Source organism: Puma concolor, chromosome D1, assembly GCF_028749965.1.
Source record: "Puma concolor isolate L17-30 chromosome D1, mPumCon1.1.hap2, whole genome shotgun sequence".
In the NCBI taxonomy this organism is placed as follows: domain Eukaryota; kingdom Metazoa; phylum Chordata; class Mammalia; order Carnivora; family Felidae; genus Puma; species Puma concolor.
Genome location: NC_141676.1, coordinates 34,334,176 through 34,355,521, shown reverse-complemented (window position 1 = coordinate 34,355,521; position 21,346 = coordinate 34,334,176). Strand labels below are relative to the sequence as shown.

General features: G+C 37.6%; 1 protein-coding gene across 1 annotated transcript in view; it reads right to left on the bottom strand.

Annotated features, from left to right (window-relative positions):
- Positions 1–2,111: 2,111 nt before the first annotated feature.
- SLC5A12 (solute carrier family 5 member 12) overlaps positions 2,112–21,346 on the bottom strand; it is a 46,753-nt gene continuing 27,518 nt past the window's right edge. The window contains exons 9-15 of the mRNA XM_086677793.1: positions 20,876–20,988; positions 16,928–16,995; positions 11,567–11,653; positions 8,698–8,864; positions 6,993–7,096; positions 4,531–4,658; positions 2,112–2,628 (exon numbers count right to left, since the gene is read on the bottom strand). Of these exons, the coding sequence (XP_086533919.1) occupies positions 2,476–2,628; positions 4,531–4,658; positions 6,993–7,096; positions 8,698–8,864; positions 11,567–11,653; positions 16,928–16,995; positions 20,876–20,988 (820 nt within the window). The 3' untranslated portion in view covers positions 2,112–2,475. The remainder of the gene's footprint in view (positions 2,629–4,530; positions 4,659–6,992; positions 7,097–8,697; positions 8,865–11,566; positions 11,654–16,927; positions 16,996–20,875; positions 20,989–21,346) is intronic.

The following is a 21,346-nucleotide window of genomic DNA, read 5'->3' as shown; positions in this document are numbered from 1 at the left end:
CAGTTTGTTTTTGTACAATTTCAAGTGAAAGTCCAAAATCTTGAAATGTATTATTTGATATATATCTATATAATACACACACACACACACACACACACACACACACACACATATGCCCCAGCAGTCTCTCACCCAGTGCCTTGAGTGTCTGGTGTGTCTGGAGAAGCAGCTCCATGCCTTACTGGTTCTTAGCAGCAGAGACCACACCTGCGTGCAGGCACCTATGCACTTCCTGGGGAGGGGGGCAGCTGTCAGCTCAAAATGTCTGCTTTGGCAGACTTCTATGTGCTCTCTGATGCCTGAGTGTCTGCTGATCAGACACGCCTCAGGGACTATGGTTCATGCTCTTGCCTGGAAAGAACACCACTCTGTGTTCTTTCTCCAGCGTTAGAATCTCTGACGGGGATGTGGTGAGAAGGCAGGATGCAGGGACAGTAACGGATTTATCTTTTCCTTAAAGTAAATAAGGGGTAATTTATCAGTAAAGCATTCCTCTGGGGGGAGAAAAAGCCACATATCCAATGGCTGCTGTTTATGAAATTCTCATCCTCAGAGTGGTTGTTTCCATTCCCAATCATAAGATATTAACTAAACCAATAAGGTTTGGCCAAATTTTCAACGTTCACCCAATATATTTTTGAGTCTCTAATTCATAGGAATGTCCTAACTACTAAATCGTTTAGAAAATAATTGCGCCTTTCAATCTACAAATCCTTAGATCAATACCTTCATTACCTTGCTGGACTAGAAAAAGTGTTTCTAGAAATTCTGCTCCTTCTCATTTTCAGATATTTTTCCAAATGTATTTTTTACTTATTCTTTCCTTCCTTTTCCAAATGTATTTTTTCTCATGTCGCTTATAAACCACAACCCAATTCTCTCGTTTTCTCCCTGTATTCTCCTCTTCTATTGAGTGGAGGGAGAGAAGACAAGCATTGGGATGTGGCTTATAAATTCCAATTGTTTTTTAGTTCCTTTGCATATTTTTTACCACTGATTTTTTTCTATATTCTCTCCCTAATTAACAAATACTGGTTACATAATTTTTCCCCAAATTATGCTTCTTTTAAGGTTTTCTCCTCCTGGGTTACTTTTAAACAACATAGCCTTTGGGACTTTTTATCCTTGCCCATTTGGACCATTTCTTTTTATTTTGCTGATATATTATTTCTAGACCTTTTGATCTCACCTGGCCACCAAACTAAATATCTGACACCTGCCTTAATGGACCTGACACTGAGATAGATGTTGGCTCGTTTCCTACTATCTTTCCTCTGGTCTAGCCCCTGGGCCACTGGTTCTTTCTTACTTTTTAAGGATTTCATTTTTTCACTTCATCCAAAAAGCTTGCACTGCCTTTCCATTTGTTAACTATTGTTCAATTGTTTCCTGTTACTCTAGAACTTAAAAAATAATTTTTGTGAATTCAACTGTATAGATCTTTATTTCTCTCACCTTAGCCTGGTGGAACATGTTGAGCTGGTATAGAAGAGCTGACTAAGTAGAATATAATACCTGTGGATGAGGTATTTTGCTCCAAAGAAGACCCCATGACTAGTGAAATCTGTGGGCTGCTAAGCTATTTGCAACATTCTCTTCCAGATGCCATCCTAACAGCCTCCTACATAGGACATGCCTTTTTCCTCTTTACCCAGCCCTGGGAAAGACTCCAGACTTTTGTTGAGCACAATCATTTTTCCCTTGTAAGGTGATAGAAAGAAAGAAATACTACATCAAGAGCCCAAAGGGAGCAGTGTGTTTAGTTATGATTGTGGCACTCACTAGATATACCAGTCCCTCTCCTGTACTGAGCAAAATTATTTATAAGGCTTGGTCAGGACAGCTGTAGTAGCAGGGATGACTGGAAGAAGACTTAAAGGTATGGGGGTGTGGGTTGAGGGGGTTGATGGCATTTAAGTGTTCCAACTGTAACTGCAGTGTGGGGTGATGTGAAATGTGCCTACATACATGTGAGATATGGGGGCTGGGGTAGATGGCATTCTTCCCTTTTATCAGCAGTGATGGAGAAGCATTTAATATGCATACCCCCTTCCACATTCTGCCTGTAAACTCCAAGATACTTGATTCTTAGAGAACCATCAAAAACCAAACCAAACAAAAACCCTGAAGTTTAATATGACATAAAGCAAAGGGACTGATTCTTTTCACTGTGGTAAAATCCAGTCCTAATTCAACCCAGAAGAAGTTTGCCAGTACACTTAAGGTTTGGCTGTTTCTTCTCATGTGAAAGTTGGGGTCTTCCAAAGAATATCCTGGGAATATGCTGGAAACAGTCATTTTATTTGTAGTTATAAATAAGTATAAATAGATATGAGACATCCCTGTCTTCTAGCAGTGGCAACTACACAAGTCTGCTAACCAATAGGCACATAGTACACGGTCTGTGTGTATCTGTGTGTGTGTGTGTGTGTGTGTGTGTGTTGTGTGTGTGTGTGCTACACTCGCATGCATGTGTTAGAAATGAGTAATCTTCTCTAGTGCCATATTGTTGTAGCTTTTGTCCTTGGGATCATGACCTGGAATATTGACCAGGTCTTCTTGCCTGAGTCCATTCTGTAAGACAGATTCAGCCTCTTGTTTCCAGGAACTGCCATTCTCAAGGTTTTCCTGAAGAAAATGGAAAAAAAAAACACAACACATATTAAAGAGTTAGTCTTAATATATTCCAAATCACTCTCAGTGAATCTTGCTCAGCACCACCCCCAAATGATATAATATGATCAAATGATATGATATCAAATCAAATGTTATATAAATAGGAAAGCAATACATTTCTTAATTCATAACTATGATGATGATTCAATTCATGTAGGTACTATCTCTAATGATAATAAAAGCAGAAAGAACAATTTAGTGAACGTTCGCAATATATCTTGTGTGATGAAATGTATATTGTATATCTCTCAGTCAGTATAGTAGCCCTGTAAGGTAGTAGCGTTATCTCCTTAGGAGAAACAAACCTATGTCTCAGACAGTGGTGCTGCCCTTCCTTCATGAACAGCAAGGCCTCTTGATCATAGCAGTGGGACCTACATGCAGACTCCCCCAGAGGTTGCCTAATGTCATTCTTCAGGAAAGGAACCCAATAATGACATACTAAGTATTCCCTCCCACTCTCAGCTCAGCCTTGAGAACAGAAGCTGCCTGTATCAACAGGATTTATCATTCATTCCAGAAAATTCTTGCCCAGGAATATAAGTCGCAAATCAGTAAATAGCTTGATTATTTCCTTCTAGAACTTCCTCCAAACCCATTTACCAAACAATGAACTGCTTGATCAGCTGCTTTCTCAGCAAACTAGAGTGCCTTCGCATTCTGAATGCCTCTCAAGACGGTGCTCTCCTTTCTTCAGTAATTATTAAACTCAGTTTTACTTCACATCCGTATTAATATGGTGTTTTGGGGAAGGAGAACAACTGACCACTTTGGTGATGTGATATAGGTAAAGAGTCTGTCTTCTAGAGTACTGAAAGTATGAAATGTGTGGGACTGAAAGAAAGTCAATAACCCATAACTAAGAAAAAAATATATACACTCTTACACTTAATGAGGCAGAGATGATTGACATAGATAAGACCATTTGCAAACTTAACAGGAAACGTTACATCTCCCAAGGTCCAGCTGTTGTCAAATGCTGTAATAACTCTGAGGGATTATTACTCTTTTACCAAATGGACCCTAGACAGCTTTGTTTTCATTCCAACTTAGACTCCTGTCAGAATCTTACAGTGGGAACCCAAACCTTACAAAAAACGTGCCCAGCATCCCTCTTGTTAAGGGTGGCATTGCCTGCTTTCCCTAGAGTGACTCCCCACCCACCCCCCGGGCTGCATCAAGTCAATAAGTTAGATTTGGTCTGAACACAGGCTGTTGCTGGTGGCCTTTGGCTGATAGGAGCTTAATGACACTTGGATGGTGTCTCTAGTCTAAACAATTCTCAGTGGGATAAGGGGAGTTGGGCATCCTGCTGCTTCTCTAAGAAGTTCTCCCAGTCAGTCTGACTCTATATTTACACTTCATGGAGCTAGAGATGTTTGTGTCCAGATGGCACTGTATGCTCTTCTCCCAGTTTTCAGATATAAACTGAGGTTGAAAGAGGTTAAACAATTTACCCAAGGCAAGTAAGACATGGAACCAGGATTACATCCAGGGCTGACTCTAAAGTCTATGCTTTTCACCATGATACTAGATTGTGCCCCCTGTTTTATTCCTTTTCTACTGTTCATTTTTATACTTTTCCTAGAATTCACCCTCAGAAGGGGTAAAAGGGCGTTTGGAAACTGACTACTTGCAATGCCAACAATTCACCCCAAAGGTACATTTACCTGTCAACATATTTATATGCTCAAAAGCTAATCAGCTGAGGTTAACTGAAGCTGAAACTAGATTCAGATTGTCATATTCATTGCCTTCCTTTCTCACACCCACCTTTGCAGATGGTTTAATTGGGCAACAAGGGAATCCTTGTGAGCTCATGTGTATTTTTCAGAAGCTCAAACATCAGCTTACCTGCTCAGTCCCACTGTCATGCTGAACACCACACCAGCACAGTCTTTTGTATTTCTTAGACCAAAAGCAAAATAAATTGCAAACCGGTCTAATTAGCAGTGGTTGAATATCCTTGCCACTTTGATAACCTATTAATGAAAGGACAGATGGATTAGGTGATTGCACATTTCTAGGTCTTCTATAAAGATTTAAGTATTGTATACTTACTAAGTAGGTCACTTCTTAGTATAAGAGTGAAAATAGGCCTGACTGGTTAATAGACAGAGATTGGTAACTGCTCAAAGTGAGTAGGAGGATAGATTTTTAAATATCCAAAAACTGTCAGGTCAGGCAAATTCACAGCTATAGGGTTAAACAGAGACACCATACTTATTTTAAAGATGGATTATGGAAAACTCTATTCTTACCCTTTGTAGGTCAACAGAGGGGATAGCAGGAATCATAATTTCTTCCTTTAGGAAAACTCTTGGTTTTTCACTCAAATCAGATATATTAGAAGCCATCAGAGTCAATATTTGTAAAATTAAAAAGATTATGTTTACCATTTCTTCTTCCTTCCACCCCAGTATCCTGAATAAGCAATACTCTGACATTCCCTTCAGCAAGTCTAGACTTTCCTGACACCTTCTTTGCAATCTTTAAAACACACCTGTCCAACGTCCCATTCCTTCAAATCCTGCTGTGGAATAAGTCAAATTGATATTTGAACCAAGCTTTAAAGGATGACGATATTTCCTGCCTAGAACTTTTGCAAATTTTGGTATCATGATAATTATTCACAAATACCCAATCCCATTCAATGGTAGTCATTAATTCAGCAGCCAATTTAGTCTAAATGTTCCTAAATGGGGTAGCAGAGTGATGGTTACAACCTTGATCCCATTCCTCCTCTGTTCCAGACACTGTGCCAGTCTATAAGCTTTTTTTCTCAAATTTATTTCTAGAGATAAAAAAAAAATGTAGATTCCTAAAGCTTCAAATTGAAGTTTAAGTGATATATTCCCCAGCATTATGTCACTCTGTCAGAAGACATTCAAACAAATAAATTGTACTCCTCTTAATAATAGTATTTGCTTATTAGTGAATGCCTTCTATGTACTAGGCATATTTTATGTAGACTATAAAATATATCTAATCTTTATAAAATAGATATTGTGATTCTCCTTTCATAAGTAAGGAAATAATAAATTTTTCTATGGTTTAGTAAATGACAAAACAAGAAATTAAACATATGTGATCTTAAAGCCTGAAACACTCCATTTTCCTTAGTGTATGTGTACGAGTGGGCAGTGAAAAAGAGAATCATATAACTTCAAACTTCTAGCCAAGGGCAGCCTGAATAAGAAATATTTAATCCTGAACCCAAGTATTCCCAGGGTTTCAAGCAGAGAAAACTTTTGTCTCTTAATGTACCACAAAAGTATCAAAGAGTTCTCAAATAAGATAGATACTTTATGTCTAAGGGAAGAAGCGGAGCCTTACTAAGAAAAAGGAGTTCTATACTTCACATGGATTTTTTGTTTGTTTCAAGTTTTTGTTTAAATTCTAGTTAGTTAATATATAGTGTAACATTGGTTTTACTTCATATGGATTTAAATTTAGTTCTATTCTTGGTTGCGGGGGAAGGCTTTGGGAGATAGTAAACAAAAAGCCAAAATTTAGGGCTGCAGTTCTCATGGATAAGAAGGTTACAAATGAAAACAGAACTCAAGTGTGAGGCTCTATGTTTGCCCTCAATCAAGAGCATGTATAATCCGTTTAATGAGCAAGACCTTAGGAAACAGGCACTGAAAAACATCGTCCCCTTCTGGTGGAAACCACTTTTGTCAACAGAAACTACAAGGCTATAACAGCATAATTAATGAGAAAGGAGAAGCTCAAAAGGGATGAGACCATTTCCTGTGGATGAAGAGGTTTCCCCCCGGGGGAAAAAAAGAGTTTGCGCTTGAAATGTCACCAGTTGTAAAGCAACTTTGAGTGAATTTGAGAAAGACTTCTATCTAGTATGTTAGTTAAGGCTCACCGTGAGATAGGAGGTGGTTGTGAGAGAAACTCCAGTCTCTTACTGAGATGAAGGAGGAAAGAACTCTTAATATTTAACCTTTCCTACTGATTGTTACATTACAAAGGATTTTCTTACTGCTTTACTACTGATTGTTATATTACAAAGGATTTCTTACTGCTTCTGGGGGCCATGTGTTGAAGCACCATTTCTTTTTCCTGTAATGTATGGGGAACGTTTTAAAATAGATATTATATATATATATTAATAATCATATATATATGATAATCAGGAGAATGCTTTTGCATATGAGCTTCAAGAGAGTAAGCATATCTTTGGGAAGAAGGGTTTCTTGCAGTGGATCCAAAATCACACCAGTAAGACATCCATATAGCCCACCAATGCATGAGGCTAGCCCATGTCTTCCTTGGCCCCAAAGAGAAGAATCCATGTAACCAACCTGTTATGAAGCTGATGATTATCCCAGCAGCAATGCATCCTAAACAGCCCACTGCACTGTAGTAAAGGTAGGAGAGCGAATACCAGGTGTCAGCGATTGCAGGTCTGTGGATGACAACAGCACGTGTCAACAGTTCCATGAGTTCCGATGTTATGATCCACAATGACTTAGAGGACTACTGAAGGTTCATTGTAGGGCCTGGCATTTCTCAAAATTCCAACACTTTAATTTTTTGCCATTTGGTTATTTTTTTAAAGAATCAATTGTAGACTAACTGGGCTCTACATTGCACTCAATCCAACTCATCCTTGCATTATTAGTAATGTATGCACTAAATTATAAGAAGTACAATGAGGACTGTGCTTTCCATTTCTTTTGTATTATTCACTCTTTAGACATTTATTAAGCCAAGATTTAGTGCCAAGAATTGTGGCAGATATTGGAGATAAGAAGATGAGTGAGCTTCAAAGTCTACATATAGGAGCTAATGGACAATCATAAAGTGGAAGGGTAGCACCTCGAATTAGGAACAAAGAATTCTGTGAGCATTTGAAAAGAGTATCAAACCCAGGCTTGTGTGTGAGACAATACCTGGACTTGTTTTTAAAGACTAGTTAGTAGCTATTCAAGGAAGGTAGCTAGGGCCAGGATCTAGCACTCCAAAAAAAGAGGATAGAAGAAGCACAGGCAGGAGCGAGGGAATATGGTGGACCTAGGAACTATAATAGGTTATTATGTGTTTGTAAGAGTTATGGAAAGGAATGCTTCTAAACTAAATGAAATTCAGAAGCAAATGGAAGCAAGATAATGGAGTGCTCATAGACTATGTAGGCAGGACCACATACTCAGGAGCACAGTCCTAGGATGTGGCTCTACCTACTTCATCCCAGTGCAGCCCATAATAGTTTTTCCACCTGATAGAGTTACGGAGCTATCCAAAATTCGTAGATTTGTTTCTATAAACAATGAGAGTGTGAGAAAGTGCATTTATTAAAGTCAGGTACAGTGCTACAGGCTGTATTTATCCTTTCTCACTTAATCCTCTCAAAGCACAAGCAAAGTAAATATTATTTCCCTCATTTTTCTTTCAAAGTCTCTTGAGAATTCACGAAGTAACAAGTTATTAACTTATGCAGAGACAGAGTGGATAAATGATAAAACCCACATCCAAACCTAGGCATTTCTGATTTCAAAGGCCATGATGTTCTCCCTATACCATGTTATCTCCTGCATTTTGGTGTCTTAAATTACCTATTCCGGCCAGAAATAGAAGATAAATCCTTTGTTAGGCCCCATTTAGTTTGATCTAGAAGCTGCAAGTTCACAGCAGTTCTCCCAACCCTGTGTCCACAACCATTCTACTCAGGTCCTTTACTCTTTCAAGGGCACGAACCTTGATCTTCATACCCACCCATCTATTCCCACCCCCCCCACACACACACACACACTACTTTTCTTATTTTGAACTCATAATTCCAATTAATTCTTTTGCTGAGTTCACTCTTGTGAACCTGGGATGCAGAGGAATGGATATTCAGAATATTCAACACCCCTTCATGGCACTCATCAGTGCTGGGCACTGCCCAGAAGGACTCTCACAGGAAAGCAAGACCGGGCTCATCAGACTTATCCCTGGAGAATGCCTCTTCCTCACACCTGGTTACCCACTGCCTGGGATTGAACATCATCTTTAAGTTCCACATACCGGCTGGATAGCTCTGTAGGTGGTGATAGTGTCACATTTGATGGGACACACTGGTCTGTTGATAAAGGCAAGGGCCATGTCTTGGAGTCTGGTGCAGGGTAGATAAAGGCCCCAATGGCCACCCAAAATGACAAGGTGATTCCAGTCAGAAGGCCACCCAGTGCACCCTTGATGAAGGGAAAAAAAACGTTAGTGAGAGATTTGACAAAGCTGTTGAAAGAAAAAAAGAGATGAGGAGTCCATGACTCAGAGATTCTTACTGACCACCCTAAGTCTTGGCCACATGTGCTGGAAACAGCACACCCAAACTGCTTTTCTTCCAACTCCCACAATGCAGTCTTATTTAGGAGTAACTTGTTCCTTAAATGAAAACACAGGGGAGTGCTTTAATGGTTACGATTTTTAGATTTCTAGCAGGAACTTTTTTTTCCCTCCATTTAGCTTGTTCTTACCATTTAATCCGTCAAGAGACATACAACATGATGACTATAGTTAACATCCCTGTCTGGTATATATAGAAATTGTTAAGAGAGTACATCCTAAGAATTCTCATCACAAGGAAAAAAATATTTTTTTTTGTCCATATGAGATGATGCTAAACTCAATGTAATTATTTCACAAATATGTAAGTCAATTCACTATTCTGTACTTCTTATATTTATACAGTGCCATATATCAATTATATTTCAAAACTTGTGGAGAAGCCTATTAAGACCTCAGTTCCTGGTAGAAGAATTTCAGAAGCCTGGGAAAACCTCAGAAAATGGAGACAATGTCATTTTTCATCGACAGCCACTATAAGCTATTATATAGAAATTCTTTCTCCCATATCTCTTTCCAAGTGATTCTAGCAGAGTCCCTGACTCACAAGCTTGGAGCTTTTTGTTTGGGTCTAAATATTAGCAAGCATATTTACTAGCCTTGTCATTTATGGGTTATGCTTCTTGATAGATAAACAGTGAAAATCAATGAGTGACAGAGTCATTTCTCCTATAAAGGAGAAAGAGCAGTCTAGCAGTGATCAGGGCCACTGGAAAATAAAATCTGAATCCTCTCAGCCTAGATAGTTGAGCCTTCTATGTGAGAGAGAATAAGTTGGTAGTTTCTCTGTTTATTCAGGGAAAGACTTTTTGATAACAGGACCAGAATGTTTTCTTCATTATTGTTTGGGGAAACTAAAGCAATGTGTGTGACTTGAATACTTATGCCTTGGTCTAGACCAGAAGTCTACAAATTTATATTACAAATAGCCAGTTAGAAAATATTTTAGACTTTGTGGGCCATCCAATGTCTGTCACAACTACTCAGTTTCTGCCCGATAGTACAAAAACGGACATACACATTATGTAAACAAAAGGGAGTGGTTATAACCAATAAAATTATTTTTGGGCACTGAAATGTGAATTTCATATATTTATGGGTCATGAAATTTTTTTCTTCTTTTAATTTTTTTCCAATAATTTAAAAATGTGAAAACCATTTTAAGCTTGCAGGCCATACCAAAATCTGGACGCTGGTTAGATTTGGCTTGAGGGATGTAGTTTGCTGACCCCTGGCCTAACAGTGAAGGGTGAATGGATTTCAACAAGAAGTTCAACCCTCAGAGATTTGTGGTAGCTGTCTAGAAAGCCATGCTGAAAGGGTTCTGGGGCTTCATCCCTATTTTGTGGAGAGAGCCATGATTGATTAGTAGGATCAGCCATGGCCAATGATGGGGGAGGTGACCCAAATTTGTAATGTTTACCTCCCTCTACCTAGAGCAAGGTGGTTTTCTGGGCTAAATGGAAGAACCACAGTTCACTAACATAGATAACAAGTTAATGTGTAGAATGACTAAGATATTCTGTAGCTCATTATTAGTTTTTTCATGGTCATATTGCCTTCCCTCATACTATCTCTCCAAAACATACCTATCCTTGTCAACCTCAATATCAGAAAAGTAAATTAAAACAAATAAGACTGTAAGGGAAACACTACAAATTCCCAAATGCTCCCTGCCTATCCATGCTCTTTGCCTATGTCCATAAGATTTATCTAGAATAGAGGCCAAGAAGGGTCAGATAGCTGCAGTCACCTAATTAGACATATCATGTGACTCAGGCTTCATTGAGAATCCTAAAGTATATTTAAAAATATGCAGAGTCAGGTTTTTTGTAGTCTAAGGGCTCTAAAAAATATATGCATATAAGGGTATGAATGGCAATAAGTGAAAAGATAATTTTGCTACATTGAGAAAATTATGATTTTTAAACTGTTTTAAAGAGTATTATATTATTTTTTCAAATAAATGTTCATTTTGATGTATATTTACTATAAAGTGATCCAACCAACATTTACTTAATATACAATTAGCTTGTAAACCAGCAAAACCAAGAACATCTACCTATCAGATACACCAGGTTTGTTTACTCTCTTCTTAAATTTGTTAATTAAGTTAGTTAAATTTGTTATAATTCTAAGTAAAATGGAGGAAAAAAAAGAAATTTACAAAGCTTTTTTTTTTAGGTTTTCAAAGTTGTCTTTAACCTAAATTATTCCCAAATTCAATATATCTTTTACATTTCATTATATGCACCCTGAATTTAGGGAGAACATTTCAAAGCCTAGAGTCAACTTTGATGTCATGACATCCAGTACGTCATGTGCTTTTACTTTCCTTGTTTTCAGCTTCTTAAAAGGCTTCACTGAAGTCAGAGAAAGGAGGGCTTGGTTTCTGTTTAGTTCCACCATGGAAAAAAAGCCACCATTTTTTTTTTTCTTCCCAGCCCAGAGAGATGGCCTTTCCAAAGAGAAGTGAGAAAAGAGAGAAGTTGTCTGGGCTTCATGAAGTTTTAGCTGGGAATCATGGAGAGACATGAAGGAGGCTTACCTTCCAGTTCACAAAAGGGAACAGGATTCCCAGAGAGAACAGACCCAGCATTGGTCCCCCGCACATGCCGTGGATGCTGAGGGCAGCCTGTGGAGCAAGACAGATCTCAAAAATTTGCCCACTCCCCTGAATCCACGGCCACCTGGGATCACTCTCTCTCTCAGACCCAGGATAAAATTTAGCCCTAGTCCTGCTGGTACCACTCATTACTTGCATGCTTTCTGGAAGTCATTTCTCCCTTCTGGGCTCAATGATAAGCATTGTATAAAATAATAAAAATACATACATTTGTGTGTGTGTGTGTGTGTGTGTGTGTGTGTGTATACATACACACAGGTAATTTGGATTTGATAGAAGTAGTTTTCCCTTAAGGTGGTCTCATTGATTTGTATACATTTTCTATCTTGTCAAAAAAAAAAAAAAAAAACACTTTCTTTTTATAATGTACCAAATAAATGTATTTATACCTTATGTTTCATGCCTTACACAACTGATCACCTATTCTAATCTTGTTTTAACAATTCTATCATTTTGATAATAATACATTACCCCACTCCCACCATCCCACCCAGATGTTGAACATTAAGTTGGGACATGGTGGGGAGGCCACTGGACATTCCATAGCTCCGTATCTCATATCCCATTTTTAAGGGCTCCATTTTCTTTGGAGATTGAGGGAGTTTGACAAATGCATTTCCATATGTCTTAGACTCTAAGTTATTGAGCCCACTGACTTGGCAAGGGGCTTTCATTAAACTAATCTGCTATTGGCCTGTAGCTTTGTGCCATGGTCTTCCAAGAGTCTTGGACATACACTCATTGATCTGCATGCAAGTGAACAAGCATGGGAGAGTGCCAGCATGTGTGAACATGTGTACGTACATGTGCACATGCACACACACACACACACACACACACAGCTATCCTGCAGTGCAGCCTTTCTTTTTCTTTTTTTTTAATTAAAAAAATTTTTTAATGTTTATTCATTTTTGAGAGACAGAGCACAAGCAGGAGAGGGGCAGAGAGAGAGGGAGACACAGAATCCGAAGCAGGCTCCAGGCTCTGAGCTGTCAGCACAGAGCCCAATATGGGACTCGAACTCACAAACCGTGAGATCATGACTTGAGTCGAAGTCAGACGCTTAACTGACTGAGCCACCCAAGCATTCCTTTTTCTCTTTCAATGCATCTGTAGGGCTCTTAGGTCAACAGCTGAGATTAAGATGCTCTATAAAGATACTATGTGTATCTTAATGTTTGTCAGGCACCGCCTATGTATCAGGTAGTTAAGATGACACTCCAGAATAATGACTTCATTTCATCTTCACAATTACCCTGTTCAGTAGATATCACTAACTGAATTTTATAGATGAGAAAACTGCACTGACAGAAAACATATTAAAGACATAATTTCATTTAGCAAATGGGAGAGGTAAGATTTAAGAGATTTAAGCTAGCTTTTTTGGCCATAAAACCCACCTTTTCTCTCCTAAAGGCAGTCTACAGAAAAAAAATGTCAAGAACACAGACTCTCATAATGGCTCATTTTGTTTAAGGGAAAAAATGTTCCTGAAAGATTCCATCACTAATAGTCAGAATATTTGGATTCTAACTTTGATCCTGCCTCTCATAACTCTAATTTGTGAACGTTCTGTTATTAATTCAGATACATTCTATTTCGGAGTGTCTTTTTTATGAAAGATAGATAGAACCAAGAGGCCATCAAATCCCCTCCAGCTGTAATGTGAATTCTTTTCTCTAGAAAGATGAGGTGCAATGCATTGTTATGTTTGTTTTTCCAGTTTAATTTTTTATGAAGTCAATGCCACAGATAGATCTTTGACAAGATAGAGGCAGAGAAGATTAAAGTCGATATTCTTCCCCAAAGTCAATACTTAATTTAATATTCTTGACATTTCCTTTGCTGATTGATAACATGAATTCATAATTGCCCTGGTTGGTGAATTTGGAAGATAATTTACTAGCTATTAAATAAGAGAATCAATAAGTTAGGAAAGGTGTTTATCCCTTCTAGTGGAGGAAAATACATTAACAATCTCATAAAGTCATCAGCCAATATGCTTCTGTATAAAAAGTTCATCACATGATAAAAAGAAAAAAAAATACAAGAGTTTCTGGCTTTTGAAGATATGCATTTCTATAACCTACAGTACTAAACTAATCTTAATTTTTATCTTTGTTTTTGTTGTTCTTAAGCGGGTTCAATTGGGGGAAGACTTAAATCTCACCCAATAGCTTTCTCCTCAGTGGGCAAATCTCACATAAATTGCTCCTGCAAACTGGGGGTGATGAATAAAAGGATGTGCTTTGGGCTGGGGGTTGCCTTACTGTGCCTTATCTTTCTCATTTCAAGTGGGAATCCATGCCTGCTTCCTGGGTTTTCCTGTGAGCATTCAACGTGTAATCTGAGAAAGGTCAGAATCATGACTAAGCACTCCACAGCACATAATGGGTACCCCCCAAATGCTATCTACTATTATTTTTTCCTTTCTCTTTTTCTTAAGTTTTAACTTTAATTCCACTTAGTTAACATACAGTGTTATATTAGTTTCAAGTGGTATCCACTATTATTATTACCTCCTTTAATTGTTGTTACCTACCCTGTTAGTGAGCTCTCTGGCTCCTGAGGCATATCATTTGATTGTTGGACTGTTTGGAGACCTACGAGGCACTTTCTTAAGTGGAGATAAGAACATGCTTGGAACTCATTACAGCCCTTAGCAGAACTAGATGAGAGTCATTAAGATAGAAGCATAAGGGATAGAACGGCCTTTCCGAAAGTGAGCTCTGCAAATCACTAGTTAACATGTGACCTTTGCTGCTTTTACCTGCCCCCTCCCCCTGTTTCTGCCACCACCACCACCCCCTGTACCCTCTGCCTCCCTATATATGGTCTATGGTCACATTTTAAAGAAAACCTGGGGGTAGCTGGCTGGCTTGGAAGAATGTTCAACTCTTGAGCTCAAGGTCATGAGTCTGGGCCCCCTGTTGGGTGTAGACATTACTTAAAAAAAACTTTAAAAAATAGGTTTCTTTATTTTAGGACTTCCTGGGGTGTTCAATGCGCTAATGTGGCTGTGGATTTCTGAGAGGAGCACGGAGTGTGCAGCATTTCCCAAATGTCCTTGACATTGGAAATTTGCTTTCTTAGAGCATTTCACAGAATGAAGGTCTCCAGAACACACTTTATAATGTCCTAAGTAAAAGGGCCTTTGCTGAAGAAGATTCAGGCTGCCCACTCCTAGCACCATCCACACACACACACCATGAGTATGGCATGCCTTTGTGAACATGAATTGAAACTGCCTCTATCCTTTATGTCTGTGAAACTTGGGCTTCAATCTTCCCATGTGTAAAACCTGAATAGGAATGTTGTCCCATTATGTTCAATCTAGCAAAGCTGTTTGGAAAATTAAATAGGGGAATTATAGTTGACTTTCTGCACCTGTTAAATCAGACGTATTTAGAGAAATGAGAGGGACACCCTATGAACAATATCTCTCCTAGGAAACAAGAGATCAGAGTTTGCATTTCTTGCCAACCAGCCTCTCCTCAACTGTGTGAACTGTGGGGCATACATTTTAAACAATCAAGAAAGTGGGCCAAGCATATCCATCTAAATAACGACAAGCAGATGAGAGCATCATTTACAATCATCCCTGCTTTATTGTGAGCTCTGTTTTAGACCAGTCTTGTAGGTCTTTGTGTATTCTAGAGCCCTTCCTACCTCAATTGGAAATAAGATTAAAATGCAAACGTTTCTGAAAAAGAACCATTTAGTGATTGAAATTCTTGCTAAATTCAACATGATGATACTTCCTTAATAGTAAATAATGTTTGGGTAAAAGGGAGAAAGCAGTGGGGCACAAGGCCTCAGAGCTGACTTCTATATGTGGTCCCTATGAATGCATGGAAGTAAACTGATAAGAGATGCTGCTGATGTCACTAAACCTACCAGTGCTGCTGTGTGAATGAGCAAATAACAAAGTGCTCCAAAAACTAGGAAGAGGTTATCAAGCATCTGTGATAAAACAGTAAATACCTAGCTTACCAGAGGGGACACTGGGTTTCCAATCCTACAGCTTCTTATGTAGACAACTGAGCTATTGTATCCCTCAATCTCCCTGACTTACTCCCTGGATCTCAAAATAGAAAGAAAGGATTCTTCATAAGTAGTCATTAGAAGGATCAAGTCAGATGCACAGCTCTGCAAACTAAGATGTGTTCTGTAAAAATCAGTGATTGCTATTCACGCACCCTTATTCATTTCTTTGCTGAAGCAACATTTATTGAAAAGCTATGCTGTTCCAAGATAGTACAAAGGATGTTGAAATTATGCAAACATGGGGTCCCCAGGTGGCTTAGTCGGTTAAGTGCCCGACTCTTGACTTTGGCTCAGGTCATGAGCTCATGGTCATGGGATCGAGCCTTGAGTCAGGCTCCACAGTAGGCATGGAGCCTGCCTAGGATTCTTTCTCTCCCTCTCTCTCTCTGCCCCACTCCTGCTCATGCTCTCTTTCTTTCAAAATAAATAAATAAACAGTAAAAAAAGAAATTACGCAAAAATACAAGGGGGATATAGAGGGCTGAAGTAGAATCTGAAGATGGGCTTATCTACTGTTGCTTCCAAGGTGGCTGATTTGCAGAGGGAAGAGGGGTGGCTCAGGAGACTTGGACCATAAACCTTGCTCAGACACTGACTAGCTGTGAAAACCTGAGCAGGATATTTTCACTCTTTTCTGTAATTATCTACAAAATGAAGATGCTGAACCATATTGTCCTTGGGACTCCTTACCTTCTTTTTATGGAAAGGGGAATTGGATGTACGAGAGGCAGTTCACCCTAGATAACAGATAGAGGTGGGCTCATGGGCCAGCTCCCCACTCCTTACTTATGTGACTCTGGGACAATCACTTCTTCTCTATTTCTTAGTTTCTTCATCTGTAAAGTTAGTATATTAATCATACCACCCTGAGGGAAGGGATAAAAGTTAAATGTGGTACAACATTTGGGATTGTGTACCTAGAACATAGTAAATGCTCCATTTATAACAGTTGTTATTATTATTATTGTGATGATAATTATCATTACTGCTTTTATTTCAGGATCATACATGCTCAGATCTGGATTTTAAAAGGGCAGTGAACCATAATTGACTTCCATTACTAGCTTTTAAAAGTTTCCCCTTCTGAAAGCAATTTTGGTTGAAATTTTACATGCATATTTCATTCGGAACTGGTATCAGAGTCTCATGGCACTTGGAGGAATAGGCAAAACCTTAGCACAGAAAGTGGGCAAAAGTTGCTAGGAAATCAAAGGTGTCTTTTCTTGTTTTCATTACCTGCACAACACCTCCCATGAGAGATGCAGCCACGGCCATGGAGGTACACATCACGCCAAACAAGAGACCTGAAAGAAAGAAAACAAAACCCGTGACCATCATCCAAACTGGCTTTGAGGAATTTCTTGAGCTCCTGCCCAGGACTGTCTCTGAGGGAAGCCATTCTGGAAGGGAACTCGGTGAGAACTGTCCTTGCCACTCAGCCATCACAAGCCCCAAGAGGGTAAGGGGGGAGACTTTGTTCCCAGTCAGGCAAAATGAGCTGGAATCTGGCCTCCAGGTGTTTTCTCTCCAGGATTCAGGAAGAAAGTTACCATGTGGATGCAACATGAAAATGTGGAAAAGACACTGGTCTGGACTAATCCAGACCAAATTAGTGGGAAGAAATTCCGGTTTGACCACTCATCAAAAATCAGCTGAAGAAATCCCTAACCTTTCTGGGATTCAGAGAGCTCTTCATTTTTAAGACGGCTAAAGTATCTATACATTTTACCTCACAGCGTTTGCAAATCTGGAATGTTTTTTCTAATGTTTTCCTTTAGTGCTTTATTCATGTCATCTTTATGGCCCTTTGTATATTGCATAATGATTATTTGTTTACATATCTATGTGGGAGACCTACCAGGGCCATCAGAGTACCTCTCCTTTGAAGCATCTCATGCAGGGCCTCAGTACCATGGGAGCTTGAGGAGTGAAGCAGCATATGGGTCTTACTAATCTTTTTAAGATGATGAGTTCTTTTAACCACCTTTTAAAAAACAACTGTTTTTATACATCTTTGTTTAAAGATCGTCTTAAAATTACATTCAATTCCCATTATAACCCTTAAACTAAATAGGCGAGGGATAAAGAGACAAAGAGTTGGAGACATACACCCAGACACAGTGACAGAAACGGACAGAAAATGATTTTGTTTATTCTGTTTGAAATGATCTCTCAGCCAAATATCTAGCTCAGTTCCCAACATGATTATTAATTCACTTTTATGGAGTACTGACCATATGTCAGGCACTTTACCAGTGCCAGTGCTATGAAGTCAGAATGTGATTCCTGCCCCAAAGATCTCACATTCTAGGAATGTGAGGAAGGGACTACACATAAATAATGCATCCAATAGTGTAGTGCCTGGTACATCGAAAGTACCATGAATTTTCTATTATTATTATTATTATTGTTATTTTATTTCAGGTTTAGTAAATGATATACATGATATTTAATATGAGGAACTCACTCTTAAAATGAAATCAGGCTAACAACTTTCAATGCAATCTTTTCCAACTTCTCAATAAGATAGAAAAATAAGGAAGCTCACAACAACACTAGAAACCAAGTTTGATCAATAAAAACATTTTGGAATTCTAAAATTATTCTCATTATCTTTAAAGATGATACACTGGACTGCAAAAAATTTAAGTTTTACTGTAAGATTGAATTTATATAATTACATAATAATTATAAAATATAAGGAGTGAAGCACAGTTACAGAATTAAAAATCACTATTGTTAAGAAATTTGCTTTGTGGAGAGGAAAAGAACAAAATTACAAAAATACGAGAAAAAGTAAAGTATACGGAAAACAAAAAATCCAAATTAGAAGAACATTTAAGTAGATAAAACAATCGATATTTTCAGACACTTACTAGAAAACCAATTAGAATTTTAAGAACCAACAAGAATTGGATAAATGACCAGATACAAAACACAATAAATGAAAAGTTGAAGGTGTTCCACATTCATAATGAACAGTTTAGAAGATACTATGGAAAAAGCATCCCGTTCATAATATCAATGAAAGAAGAAAAGAAGAAAAAGGGAAATGAGAAGAAGTGAGAGGAAGAGAAAAGCTGAAGGAGGAAGACATAAGTGTAATTAACATCCAGGGTAGAAAATATGATACCATTATAGAAAAATACTATTGCTAGGTAGAAAGCTTACAAAGATGTCAATTCTTCCCCCAAATATTTTCAGATTTAATGCAATCCCATTGGGATAGAGGTGCAGCTCCATAATGTGCACTGAAGTATTTTAAAGTTAATATGAAGAATATATAAACATGTATTACCTAAAGTTTGTTTTTGTAGGAAAAAAAGGAAAGTTACAATTGAAAAATTTTTGAATTTTAAACTAAAAGAAAAGTGACAGGAGTTGCTCTAGCAGATATTTTAAGTAAAACACTATAAAGCTAGAGTATAAGACAAGATGGTATTGTCCTACAACTGGTAAATAACTTAATGAAAATAAGTATATGATATTCTTAAACAAATCCTTATAGATGAAAGAGTCTTATATTGTATATTATCATCACTGAAATATTAACAACCAGTGGATAATATTAGATTAATGATGCTGAGAAAATTGGCTGTATTAGAAAAAAATTTAGATCCTCATCATAAATCAAATAATTTGAATACATTTAATATGAAATACAAAATTATTGACAGTCTAGAGAAAAATAAGGAAATATTTAAGTAGGTTTTTAATGGGAACAAATTTGTAAGCATAAAGAAATGGATAAAATAGTAAAAGAAATGTTACATATATTTTAAAAACTATGTAATATAATTTCTTTACATCAAACATGTATTTAAAAAAATCTGAAGGACATTTTTCAATATACAAAGGTAACATTTCCTTTATACATGAAGAGATTTTACAGACAAATTTCTAGTATCTCATCAACAAACAGAAAGCATAAATAATTTTTTCACAGAAATACAAATGGTTATGATCTGACAAATGTTCAAATTCACTATAAATCAAAAAATATAAACTAAAGCAAAAATGTGATGTTATTTTGCCCATGAAGTTGGCCAATTTTTGAAAATACTGATATCAAGTGCATAGAAAAATATGTCATTACTCACTGCTGCCACACATAAATATTAATTGGACCATGCTGGAAACATTTTTCATAATATATATCAAGAACTTCAGTGAATTTGTATTATTTGATTTGGTAATTTTCTATTGTATGTCTTTATTAAGTAAAAATTTATGTATGCCATTATAGATTAATGTATATGGGTAACATCACAATGTTACCAAAAATGAAAAAAGATTTTAAAAGGTAACAACATAAAAATTAAAAAGTAAGCCATTTTGTAGACTATTAAGAAAACATTAAAAAACCATGTTTTCAAATAATGCATACATGACACAAGAAAATGCTCACTATAGTATCCTAGAAAAAACAACGAAGAGCAAAAGCAGCTATAATTTTATTCAAAAAGTGCATATATTTTCTCCAATTACCTATATTTTCTATAATACGTGAATAATAATATAATTTGTTTATACCTAAGAAGAAATGTTTTGCAAAACTATAATTCAGCATGGTAAGTGCTACAGTGAGTGTAAACATAATATGCAATGTGTGATTAAGCAAAGAGCAATTATTCCTAGAAGTGAGTTTACCAGGAGTTTGGTAATAAAAAATTCTTTAGAAAAGAATTTGGCATAATGTACAAACTTGTCAAATTACCATGTGGTACACCTGAAACTAATGCAATATTGTGTGTCAACTATACTAAAAAAATTAAAATAAGTAAGTAAATGACAATTATAAATAATAAAAAAGAAAGAAAAGGAAAGAATTTGACTTTATTAGACCATGTGATTGGCTACAGTGAGCAGAATGTCTTCCCATGTAGAGGGACGGATATGATCAATACAAGGCATAATCGGGAGATGATGAAGTGATCAATCTAGCGTGTAGGGGGAGTACAGAAGAGTGTCGAATATAAGGTTGGTGAAAGGTAAGCTAGCTGGTAATTCTCTCCCGTTACCTTCCTGATATCTTTGGAAGTGTGAATTCATACGTGAAATTCCTCATACATCTCCGTGTGCCTTTGTGCCTGTAATGAGTGCTGAATAGCATGTGCAGGATTTTGACATGCACCACATGTACATTTCATGACATGGAGTAGAAGATCCACCGGCTGTACCTACATAAGCCTTTACTGATCCACGTGCTCAGCTTGTCGGAGAGACGGGGAAAACAACTCTTGACAAAATCCTCAAAGGTCACTGTTGCTAAGGCATTGATGCTTGCAGCCACAGTGCTACAGGGAGAGAAAAGCAAGAACACAGTCCAGGCTAAATAAAGCTGACCAGCCTGCCCCCTCTTTCATAGCAAATAGACAAGACAGGGCTCTAGAAACAAAAAACAGATGCAGACATGTCCTTATCCTGGGATTTCAGGGGAACAACGTGGCCTGCCTACTTGCTCTTCAAAACTGTTTCTGTGCTTAGTGCTCTCTGATTTCTTCTTCCAATGCCTACTAATGCCCCTGAACAAGACATTAAATGAGTTAGCAGGCGGTAATAGAGGTTGTGCATGAGTATGTATGTGTGTGTGTGTGTTTGGTTGGACTTGAGGCAGGAAATACTGACTGTCTTAATCCAGGAATAAGTACAATT